Source organism: Stomoxys calcitrans, chromosome 5 (genome assembly GCF_963082655.1).
Source record: "Stomoxys calcitrans chromosome 5, idStoCalc2.1, whole genome shotgun sequence".
In the NCBI taxonomy this organism is placed as follows: Eukaryota; Metazoa; Arthropoda; class Insecta; order Diptera; family Muscidae; genus Stomoxys; species Stomoxys calcitrans.
Genome location: NC_081556.1, coordinates 26438669 through 26451722, shown reverse-complemented (window position 1 = coordinate 26451722; position 13054 = coordinate 26438669). Strand labels below are relative to the sequence as shown.

The following is a 13054-nucleotide window of genomic DNA, read 5'->3' as shown; positions in this document are numbered from 1 at the left end:
TATAGCTGTCATATAAACTGATCTGGGATCTTGAATTCTTGAGCCGCTAGAGGGCACAATTCTTATCCGATTTGGCTGAAATTTTGCATGAGGTGTTTCATTATGACTTCCAACAACTGTGCTGAGTATTATTTAAATCGGTCCATAACCTGATATAGCTGCCTTATAAACCGATCTGTGGTCTTGACTTCTTGACCCACTAGAAGGCACAATTCTTATCCGATTTTGCTGAAATTTTGCATGAGGCGTTTCATTATGACTTCCAACAACTGTGCTGAGTATGGTTTAAATCGGTCCATAACCTGATATAGCTGCCATATAAACCGATCTGGGGTCTTGACTTCTTGAGCCAATTATTATCCGATTTAGCTGAAATTTTGTACAACAGCTTTTCTTGTGGCCTTTAACATACGTGTCGAAAATGCTATGAATCGGTTTACAGCCTAATGCACCTCCCCAATAAACCGATCTCCCTATTTTACTTTTTCAGCCCCTAAAGTTAGTGCGCAATTCTTACAAGATTTGGCTGAAATTTTACACAATGACTTCTACTATGGTCTCCAATATTCAGTTCAATTATGGTCCGAAATGAACCATCACTTGATATTGTTCCAATAACATAGCAATTCTCTTCTTTTGTCCTTTGTTTGCAAAAAAAGAGATACCGTGGCAAAGGCTCGACAAATGAGATCCATGGTGGAGGGTATATAAGATTCGGCCCGGCCGAACTTAGCACGATTTTAGATGTTTGGTCGCTTCTCGGTCAACTCTCTCATATTTGTTCTCTCTTCAAGTGAAAACAAGTTTTTCACATGCCTGCAGAGAAAGACTACGTAAATAGTGGTGTGTAGTTGATGTGTGTATATAACTGATCTCCCTCTCCCTTACCCTAATTTTCAGAAGCGCCAGATCTCAGAGACGGCTTGTGCGATTTAGGCGATTTTTGGGTGCTCTCTTATTCTAAATTGCAAATTTTGTCCATGAACATTCCACTAAGGAACAGGGGGAAACTCTTTTATAGTAACCTAAAAACAAAAATTTGGTATGCAAATTTCGGTTGGGGTATCTAGGGGGACCGCCCCACCCCCAAAACCAACCAAATATGCTTATATAGACCATTCACGGCAATAAGGGACTCAAATGAAAGGTATTTAAGATTACAAATAGTGTCTGATATTCAATTGTCGGAGCATGTGTTGGGAGGACCACCCCAACCCCCCCAAAGAAAAAAAACCTACATCGGACATATTTACCGGCCATGGCAATATGGGGCACAAAAGAAAGGTATTTGCGAATAAAATACGAATCTGGTATCCAAATGTGGGGCTAAGAGTCTGCGGGTCCACCCCTTTCCCAAAACGCTTATTTACTGACCTTGTCATTGTGGGGCTTAAATAGAAAGTTTTTGAGTGCAGAATACGAATCTGATATCCAAATGCGGGACCAAGTGTTTGGGGGGACGCCCCTCCCCAAAGCACTTCCCAAAGAGGACAAATTTATGACCATAGTAATATGGGTCCCAAATAAAAGGTTTTTGGGAGTAAAGCACGAATCTGATATCAATATTCGGGAAAAAGTGTCTATGCATATATATTTTCAGGGCCGAGTCACTGAGTGCCCGCCCCATCCCCCAAAACACCCACCAAACCGGTCATGTTTGCCGACTATGGAAGCATTGGGGCCCAAATGAAAGGTATTTGGAAGTAGAGCACGAATCTGATATAAACATTCGGGACCAACTGTCTAGGGGACGTATTTTCTCACCATGACAATTTCGGTCTTGGAGAGGGTGGAAATCGATATTGATAGTTTTAAAGCCCATACCCCAAACCGGACATATTTGCTGACTTTTTGCAATTAGGGGTTTAAAAAAAAGGTACCTGAGGTTCGAAAACGAATTTGGTATTCAATTTTGAGGCTATTGGCAGTATTGAGTTAGAATTAATGATATTTTAGAGTAGTGCACGATGCTGATATATTTTCAGGGCTAAGTGTTTGGGCGACCACCCCACTCTCCTAAATCGTGCATATTTACCAGACATGTTAATGTGGGGTTCAAATGAAAGGTATTGGGGAGTGAAATCGATATTCGCACTCGGGACCAATTTTTGGGGAAGGAGAAGACCCGCATCCCTTCTCAAAAACACCCCACAAACAGCAATTATGTACTGACCATCGCAATATGGGGCTCAAATAATCGTATTATGGAAGTAGAATACAAATCTGATATCCAAATTGTGGGAACAAGTATTTGGGACACCGCCGACCATGGCAATATGTGGCACAAATTAAAGTTATTTGAGATTAGTAAACGAATTTGATAACCAAATTTGGGGCCAAGTGTTTGGGGGGCGCCTCATCGGGGGAGCACGAAATCAGCGAAATCGGATAAAAAATAAAGCTTTTATTCGCTTCAGATTCTTTATCGGAAGATCGTTCTGTATGGCATAGGACCCATAATTGGGTCCTATGTTACGAAGCGTACAACTACTCAATATTTCAAATTTCAGCGAAATTGGTTAAAAGATAAAGCTTTTATGGGGTTTAGATCCGTTATCTGAAGATCGGTCTATATGGCAGTAGGTATATAATATACTCCAATTTGATCCATATTTGGGTCTGGTGTCAAGAGGCTTAAGATAACCTTCTGTTTCAGCGAAATCGGGTAATAAATAAAGCTTTTATGGGCTTCAAACCCTATATCGGCAGATCGATCTTTATGACAGCTATGTCTAAATATAGTTCGATCTAAACTATATTTGGGTCCTATGTCGGGAGGCCTAAACTACTCACTGTTTCAAATTTCAGCGAAATCCCTTAGAAAAATTAAGCTTTTATGGGCTTTAGACCCTCTATAGGCAGATCGGTATATATGGCAGCTATATATAAATATAGTCCGATATGGACCATATTTGGGTCAGATGTCGGGAGGCCTAAAACTACTCACTGTTGCAAATTTCATCGAAATCGGATGAAAATAAAGCATTTATGGGCATTAGACCCATTATCGGCAGATCGGTCTATATAGCAGCTGTATTCAAATATGGTCCGATTTGGCCAGTTCAAGAACTTAACCAGCATGCATCAAAAAGACGTATCTGTGCCAAATTTCAGCTAAATATCTCAAATTTTGAATTCTCTAGAGTGATTACATCGGATGGATGGACAGACACGAACATCGTTAGGTTAGGTTGAATAGGAGTGGCAGTCCTTTACAGATTCACTTGGACAATTTATGTCCATTGTGATACCACAGTAGCGACAGACGAAGGCTTCTGGCGGAAATCGAACCCACGATACCTGCACTGGTAATCCAAGCACGCTACCAACTGGGCGCCCCGGTTGCCGAGTTGGTAAATCGTTTTAGAATTTTACAACGATCCGATATATATTTGGTTGCCCAAAAAGTAATTGCGGATTTTTTTAAATGAAAGTAAATGCATTTTTAATAAAACTTAGAATGAACTTTAATCAAATATACTTTTTTTACACTTTTTTTCTAAAGCAAGCTAAAAGTAACAGCTGATAACTGACAGAAGTAAGAATGCAATTACAGAGTCACAAGCTGTGAAAAAATTTGTCAACGCCGACCATATGAAAAATCCGCAATTACTTTTTGGGCAAACCAATATATACTGTGTAGGGTCGGAAATTGATATTGCGATGTGTTGCAAACGGAATGACTAAATGAATATACCTTCCATCCTACGGTGGTGGGAGTAACAACTAAATTTTTTTATGGGAGCTATATCCAAATCTGAACCGATTTCTATGAGATTCTGCCATAGTTTCGGGAGTCATAAGAGAATTTCTCGTGACAATCGGTAACTAATTCCAATCAAACGAACATTGAGAAATTTGGGCTAAAACATATAAAAGAATAACCACTTTTGTGTGGAAATTTTACAAGAGAATGCCTCATATATAAAATGCTCTTGACTTCATGAAGCCAAATAAAATTGAAAATTGTTCCAATGAACATTCCACTAAGGAACAGGGGCAAACTTCTAATATATCAATGAGTGCAGTCCGAATCAAGTTTTAAGCTCAATGAAAAGGGGCCTCCTTTTTATAGGCGGGTCCGAACGGCGTGCCGCAGTGCGACACCGCTTTGCAGAGAAGTTTTACATGGCATAGTACCTCACAAATGTTGCCAGCATTAGGAGAGGAAAACCACCGTTAAACATTTTTTCTGATGGTCTCGCCAGGATTTGAACCCAGGCGATCAGTGTCATAGGCGGATATGCTAACCTCTGTGGCTGAAGCCAAATAAGCCGTAATTAGTACACAATTTGAAGTTAAATATGTGAACCAAGTTTATGCTCTTCAACGTCCACACCAAATAGTGAATAGATACAACCCATATATATAACGATCTTCGGATTGGACTTCTTAACTGCTAAATGATCAATAGATGATTCTAGTTATTGGTTTTAATATATGCCATGCAAAGTTTAAAACAGAAATTTCACAAAATTAGTAAAATCTGAGTTCACAATTCACAAGTCCAAAAAGTAAATAATTTTTTTAAAAGAAGTCAAAACAACAAAAAATTGCTTTCATAACAATAGCAGCCTGTCTGTTAGAACCTTATTGCAAACGTTGAAAATGATTCACCTCAATAGTTGGTTTTCCATAACATACAACTTTGAATATATACAACTTATTATTGATTATTAGAGAGCCTCTCTTCAGCTTGGGCTATGCTGAAGACATCCACCTATATGTGCCATTTATCCAACTCAATGGTGTGAGCCATACAGATTTCGAATTTAAAGACATGTTCACAGGGATCTGGATCAACTATTTTCCTGCATTTCTCCATAGCAGCCATCACCTTGTCCTTTTTCTGTGAAAAGCGCACTTCCATGAAGGATACAAATTCCTTTTCTATTGGGTTACCATCTTTATCGATTATACCGAAATTCTTGTGGAAGCAATGCATGTAGCATCTCATATCGTGGGTGAAATGTTCTTCGTCAAAATGTTCAAATTCATCGTCCATTAAAAGGTCGGTTTGCTCTTCGCTGATGCCTGTTTGATTAACGCATATCTCAGTTGTTCTCTCTATTTTTTCATCCAAGGTTTCACCAAATACCTGAATAAGAAATTCAAAATCTCTAGATAGGTATAGTTCTTCTTTGCGGAGTAGTATATGATTAGGTGCGTTTCTTACCATAGGTATTTGTAAACAGCCAAATATGGTAGCGAGGACCAAAACAAGCTGAGCGCTGAATCTCCCCATTGTTGCGGCAATTCGACAATAGGAAATGACGATATATCAATCCGATGTTGAAATTTTAAATAGTGGAATTGTAAGTAAAAAAAAATTAAAATACAACTATCATTCTACAATTAACTCGGCTTGAAAAGAGCCAATCACTTCCTCCAATTAATGAGTCTAACATTATTCATTAGCTTATGTGATAAATTTGTTGTGAAGTTTATTAAAAAGAGGGGCCTGTCCGCCTATGTCGCCGAACGCCTGCATTCAAATCCAACCAAGAACATGAGAAAAATTTTCAGCAGTAGTTTTCCCCTTACTAATGCTGGACTAGGCAATGAAAAGGAGGCCCCTTTATTGAGCTTAACATGAATCGGACTGCACTCATTGATATGAGAGAAGTATTCCCTGTTCCTTAATGGAATGTTCATTAGTTTAGTTAGAGCGACAAGCTATGAGAAAGAATGGCAGTCACTTATTCTTCGAGTGATTATGGGTTTCACTAGCTAGTAAATAATTATTCGCATGGCCTTACGTTTTGTGATGACAGGTTCAGAGAACATGTTGTCGTGGCATAGGCGGAACGATGAGCACCACGCCCACTAGGAGAGACTATTCTAGATATCCGACCCATTAACATACAGTTTAAGTGTGAGGAAGCCACTGCGGGTATGCGACTAAAGGCGATTGGAGAATGTATTGAGGATGGGAGCAGTTCATACCATCGCGGTATAATCGAGGCGACGACAATTAACTTGGAAGGAAGGGAAGAGGTTTCCGATCGGATACCTGAGATGAACCTTGAAGTTGAGTGCGAGGCACTGCTGCCATCGGCACAGTCTTGGATTGATTGTGCCGTCAATCCAAGACTGTGCCTGAGGCGACACTTGATGGCGCGTGCGGGACACTGTTGCCAGCAGAATAGTCTTGGATTGTCGGAACTATGGTATTGCCATCTGGTAGTTCATGCTAAACGGATGGATCAATGCTAGAGGACAAAAGAAGTGTGGGCGTCTTCATTGAGTACATAGATACCAATCTCAGCTCTCATGTTAAACGGATGGATCAAAGCTAGCGTACAGAGTGGGCCTGTAGACCCCCAGGCCTGTTGAAAACCCAGGGACTGAGATCTGTTTTAGACTGCCTGACCATAATACGGTCCTGCAGGCGGAGATCCGGGTGATCACGGAATGCTTGAAGTGGTGTGGTGCTAAAGCGAGGACGTCGAGTGTGAACATCTTTACCGACAGTAAAATTGCCATAAGGGCAATAACAACCAGGACGGTAAGGTCACGAACAGTCTCGCAGTGTAAGAAGGAGATTAACGCGTTCTCTGAGGATGGCAAAATCCGCATCGTTTGTGTGCCGGGCCATAACGGAGTAAGGGGAATTGAAAGAGCAGACGATTTGGCGGTGAAGGCCAGAGGACTGCCGTCAATAAACTTGGTTAAACCGAAGCCTTTCGGGTCGACGCAGTCCGAGTTAAGGGAGTGGACAACGAATGCGCATGCAACATTGTGGAACAGCGAAACGGTCGGTAGGACAGCGAAAATCCTATGGGGGGATCCAGATCGTGAGAGTACGAGGCTATTACTGAAAGGAAGCAAGAAGGAGGCCAGTTTAGCTATTGGGATCATAACGGGACACATAGGAACATAGGAACAATGAAACAGCCCTTCACGATCTAGTAGGCTACATTGAAGGTTTTCTCGCTATCATGGAATATACAATGGTAGCATTTCATGACATTGAAGGTGCTTTCAATAATGTAAAGCCGACGTCAATCATGAAGGAGTTGGAGTTTCTCTACCATAAGAAAGTTTATTAATAACATACATATTAAAAGATCTAAAAAGATGGGTCAGAAGAGGAACACCTCAAGGAGGCGGACTGTCTCCTCTACTTTGAAGTATAGCCCTTAACAATATATATACCTGGGTATAAATCCGTGCAAGGCAAAAGTAGTTCTTTTCAGCAGGAGATACAAGTTGCCTACAGATGGACCTGTCTCATTGGGAGGAGAGAATGTTCCATTTACAGAAAGCGTAAAATATCTGGGTTTTTTGCTGGACAGGAGCCGCACTGAGGGCGACTCCATCTGATGCACTCAATTTCATGCTACATCTAACGGCCCTGGATATTGTGGCTAGACAAATTGCTGCGACTACTGCCGTGAGGCTAAGGGAGCTTTCTCTTTGGTCATGTGGCTGCTACGGACATTGTTTTATCCTTGATACAATATCGGATGTTCCAAGCAGTGTGGATGGTAGGGTGATGTTCCAAGTAGGGTGAACCCGAGCTGCTTTTTGATAAAAAGTACTGTACCACTATCCCTGATAGATCCGATTGGAACTACGATACCTCTGGTAACAGAAGTTACATAGACTTTTATATGGAAGGTTCAAAACTAAACGACCTGGTGGGCTTTGGGGTGTACTCTAAATGGGCCAAATCGGTCCATATTTTGATATAGCTGCCATATAATCTGATCTTGGGTCTTGACTTCTTGAGCTTCAAGAGGGCGCATTTCTTATCCGATTTGGCTGATATTTTGCATGTGGTGTTTTAGTTTCACTTCCAACAATTTGGCTAAGTATGGTTAAAATCCGTTCATAACCTTTTCATAACGTCTTCTTTTGGTTCATAAAGTCTTCTTTTGGTTCATAACGTTTTCTTTCACATTGGCACTCACTCGATTAGTCGTTTTTCTGCTTTTTATTAGAACTCATATTAGCAGTTTGTCTGAAAGGTTGCGATTGAATGGAAGCAAATAACTTAGCGAAACAGGCCCAAATCAAATATGAGGCTATTAAACAAAAATATGCATTCAAGTTTGAATGTTCCTTGTAAACTTCATCGTATCCAATAAACAGTGGTAAGATGGAGCTGCTAGATGATAAATGGGATATGATCAGATGCAATGAAAAGCTTGAGACTCAACAAATAAATCACTTCTGGACTTTCGCAAGAGAATAACAAACAGTATGCTCTCCATTTAGAAGCATTCAACTGAGCCCATTGCAGCCCATCCATTATTTACAACAGGGTGTCGCGCTATGTGTGAATGGCTACATGAAATTTTTGTTAATATATTTTTAGGCTTCAACTTATTTTGAAGCTCGTATTTTTATACGAGTTTTAATGCAGACTCTAAAACAGTAAAATGGACAGATAACAGTGGTCAACATAATTTTCGTTTCCATAATTATTATTTTTATACCCATCACCGCAGGAAGATGGTATATTCATATTGTCATTTCGTTCTTAACACATCACATCAGCAGTCTTTAAAAATCAAGATATTGAGCTAAAGAGTGATTTGTTAAGAGCTTGATAACTTTTTTTTTAAAAAAAAACGCATAAAATTTGCAAAATCTCATCGGTTCTTTAATTGAAACGTTAGATTGGTCCATGACATTTACTTTTTGAAGATAATTTCATTTAAATGTTGACCGCGGCTGCGTCTTAGGTGGTCCATTCGGAAAGTCAAATTTTGGGCAACTTTTTCGAGCATTTCGGCCGGAATAGCCCGAATTTCTTCGGATATGTTGTCTTCCAAAGCTGGAATAGTTGCTGGCTTATTTCTGTAGACTTTAGACTTGACGTAGCCCCACAAAAAATAGTCTAAAGGCGTCAAATCGCATGATCTTGGTGGCCAACTTACCGGTCCATTTCTTGAGATGAATTGTTCTCCGAAGTTTTCCCTCAAAATGGCCATAGAATCGCGAGCTGTGTGGCATGTAGCTCCATCTTGTTGAAACCACATGTCAACCAAGTTCAGTTCTTCCATTTTTGGCAACAAAAAGTTTGTTAGCATCGAACGATAGCGATCGCCATTCACCGTAACGTTGCGTCCAACAGCATCTTTGAAAAAATACGGTCCAATGATTCCACCAGCGTACAAACCACACCAAACAGTGCATTTTTCGGGATGCATGGGCAGTTCTTGAACGGCTTCTGGTTGCTCTTCACTCCAAATGCGGCAATTTTGCTTATTTACGTAGCCATTCAACCAGAAATGAGCCTCATCGCTGAACAAAATTTGTCGATAAAAAAGCGGATTTTCTGCCAACTTTTCTAGGGCCCATTCACTGAAAATTCGACGTTGTGGCAGATCGTTCGGCTTCAGTTCTTGCACGAGCTGTATTTTATACGGTTTTACACCAAGATCTTTGCGTAAAATCTTCCATGTGGTCGAATAACACAAACCCAATTGCTGCGAACGGCGACGAATCGACATTTCACGGTCTTCAGCAACACTCTCAGAAACAGACGCAATATTCTCTTCTGTACGCACTGTACGCATTCGTGTGGTTGGTTTAATGTCCAATAAAGTAAACTGAGTGCGAAACTTGGTCACAATCGCATTAATTGTTTGCTCACTTGGTCGATTATGTAGACCATAAATCGGACGTAAAGCGCGAAACACATTTCGAACCGAACACTGATTTTGGTAATAAAATTCAATGATTTGCAAGCGTTGCTCGTTAGTGAGTCTATTCATGATGAAATGTCAAAGCATACTGAGCATCTTTCTCTTTGACACCATGTCTGAAATCCCACGTGATCTGTCAAATACTAATGCATGAAAATCCTAACCTCAAAAAAATCACCCTTTAGATTAAGTAAGGTTGAAAAAAGGATGCGGATATAAATCTGTCTCATGCCACTATGGATATAAAACTAAGCCAGTAATGGACTGAATAGATTTTTTATACCTACCACCATAGGATGGGGGTATACTTAACTAGCCATTCCATTTGTAACACCTCGAAATATTGATTTTCGACCCCACAAAGTGTATATTCTTAATCGATCTAGCCATGTCCGTCTGCCGTAATCACGCTAACTAGCGAACGCGTAAAGTTGGGCGCTTGAAATTGTGCATAGATTTCTTATCGATATAGGTTGTTGTAGCGTGTGTGTTTTGTTCTTCCTTTCGTCTGTTTGATTCTATTGAATATCCAGAGCTTAGCATGTCCGCTTATGATGCCGAACGCCTGAGTTCAATACCCAGCGTGAACATCAACAACATTTTCAGTGGTGGTTATCCCCCTACTATGTTAAAACTTCTCTGCCAATTGGTGTCGTTTTGACTGGGCACAAAAAAGGAGGCCCCTTATCATTGAGCTTAAATTTCAATCGTACTGCACTCATTGATATGAGAGAAGTATCCCCTGTTCCTTAATGGAATATTCATGGGAAATTTAGTATAAGTAGCATAATTTTATTTGCTCACACATTTAAAACATTTTAACTTGGCTTTCACTTAGATTTATTTAAAGTGGTTTTACAAAGTCGGTAATGCATATATTCACCCACTCACTTAGTAACCTCCCATCCCTGGCCTTCAATTGTGTGCGCCATACACATTTCAAATTTAAATAGAAATTCACATTTATCCGGATCGGTTACATGCTGACATTTTAATAAAGCAGGTATAACTTTTTCCTTCTTATTGGCAAATCGATTTTCCATGAATTTTACATAGGCACTGGATATGGGAGTACCATCAGCTTCAGTCAGATTCATTTGCAGATGATAACAATGCAAATAACACCTCATGTTGTGAGAAAAGTCCTTTTCATCCACATTCTCTAATTCATCTTTCATTATAAGATTGGCTTGTTCGAGGCTAACGCCAGTTTGTTTCATGCATTCTTCAGTAACCTTCTTGAGTTTGGCCTCAGACATATCGACACCTTGAACCTAGATTAGTATGAGTATTGGAAAATGGGAATTAAATTTTTAATTTGGATTTTTATTTAAAAATTTATTTTTTACCACCGATAACTGCGAATAGCCGATAATTATGGCTAGAGTCAGGCCGAATTGAACAACTAATTGCCGCATTGATGTTACAAATTTGAAAAAGAAATACTGAGTTCAAGTTGGGCCTTCTGAGCTTTATATAGATAGTTATATGGAAGTTGTGACAAATTAAGCAAATTAATACCTAAAATTGCACATTAACTGTAAATGATTAGTCACTTTCTATAATTAAATAAAGATTGACATAATTGCGTTGCTAATATGAACATTTGAAGTGATGATTATAAATTGTTATAATCATCACATCAAATGTGATGATTATAACAAGCAAGCAAAAACTCTTTCATCTTTAACCGCAATAAACTTAAAACTATATGGAATATTAAATGGTATATTAAGTAATGAGATAAATATCGATAACTAACCGAAACATAGGCTATATCATTTTTTGATATCGGAAGGGGGGGGTGGACCCTCCCCCTTACACCAAAAGTACTACCCAAAAATAAAAGTGGACCGATCGGAACAATATGGTATTCAAATGAAAGTTATTCAAGAGTAGAATACGAATTTTATAATAAAAGTTGGGTCCAAGTACCTGGGAGGCCGCCCAGCCCCAAAAACCCCTTAAAATAGCTTCATTTGACGATCTTGACAACATGGGACTCAAATCAAAGGTATTCTGGAGTAGAAGACGAATATAGTCAGGAAGTAGGAATAGGCTTAATAATTTATTGATAACGGAAGGGGGCGGACCCTCCACCGTTACTACAAAAACATCACCCAAAATAAAAAGTGGACCGATAAGGACAATATGCGTATCAAATAAAAAGTATGCGGGAGTAGATAGGGGTCACCCCACCCCCACAAAAACGCCCAAAATGGGCACATTATCTAATAACGGATATATGGGACTCGGTTTGTTTGTTCCGTATAGACTTAACAAGTAAGAGCGTGCTACGTTCGGCCGGGCCAAATCTAATATACCCTCCACCAGGGATCGCATTCGTCGAGTTCTATGCGCGGTATCTCTTTTTAGGCAAACAAATAATATTGAATAAGAACTGTTATGCTGTTGGAGCTATATCAAGTTATAGTCCGATTCAGACCATGAATGAATGCTGAACATGGTAGAAGTCATTGTGTAATATTTCAGTTCATTCGGATAAGAATTGCGCCTTGTAGGGGCTCAAGAAGCAAAATCGGGAGATAGGTTTAAAGGGGAGCTGTATCAAGCTAGTGATCAATGTAGAAGGTCATGAGTGAAGCCGTTGTACAAAATTTCTGCCAAATCGGATGAGAATTGCGCCCCCTAGAGGCTCAAGAAGTCAAGATCCCAGATCAGTTATATGGCAGCTATATCAGGTTATGTTCCGATTTGCGCCATACTTAGCACGGTTATTGGAAGACATAAAAAAACACCTCATGCAAAATTTCAGCCAACTCGGATGAGAATTGCGCGATTTATTGGCTCAAGAAGTCAAGATCCAAGATCGTTTTATATGGCAGCTGTACCAGGTTATGAACCGATTTGAATCATACTTAACACAGTTGTTGGAAGTGATACCAAAACACCACATGCAAAATTTCAGTCAAATCGGATAAAAAATGCGCCCTCTAGAGGCTCAAGAAGTCAAGATGCAAGATCGGTTTATATGGCAGCTATATCAAAACATGAACCCATTTGGCCCATTTACAATCCCAACCCACCTACGCTAATAAAAAGTATTTGGCAAAATTTCAAGCGGCTAGCTTTACTTCTTCGAAAGTTAGCGTGCTTGCGACAGACAGACGGACGGACGGACGAACGGACAGACGTACGGACATGGCTAGATCGACTTAAAATGACATGAAGATCAAAAATATATATAATTCATGGGGTCTCAGACGCATATTTCGAGGTGTTACAAACAGAATGATGAAATTAGTATACCCGCATCCTATGGTGGAGGGTATAAAAGCGGCAGATCCGATTTTCTCGAAATATTCACATATTGTGTAGGTTGGTCTGGAAGGAAACATAGGCTATATAATTTTTCGATAACGGAAGGGACTCTC

At 39.8% G+C, this 13054-nt stretch overlaps 2 protein-coding genes across 2 annotated transcripts; both read right to left on the bottom strand.

Annotated features, from left to right (window-relative positions):
• Positions 1–4720: 4720 nt before the first annotated feature.
• Positions 4721–5245, bottom strand: LOC131997860 (uncharacterized). Its single transcript, XM_059369697.1, has 2 exons — positions 5177–5245; positions 4721–5098 (listed from the first exon to the last, which is right to left on the bottom strand). Exons 1-2 carry the CDS (start codon positions 5243–5245, stop codon positions 4721–4723), a joined length of 447 nt encoding a protein of 148 aa, XP_059225680.1.
• A 5284-nt stretch (positions 5246–10529) lies between these two features.
• Positions 10530–11077, bottom strand: LOC106088817 (uncharacterized). Its single transcript, XM_013254509.2, has 2 exons — positions 11009–11077; positions 10530–10933 (listed from the first exon to the last, which is right to left on the bottom strand). The coding sequence occupies exons 1-2, from the start codon at positions 11075–11077 to the stop codon at positions 10547–10549; spliced, it is 456 nt and encodes a 151-aa protein (XP_013109963.2). The 3' UTR covers positions 10530–10546.
• Positions 11078–13054: the final 1977 nt, after the last annotated feature.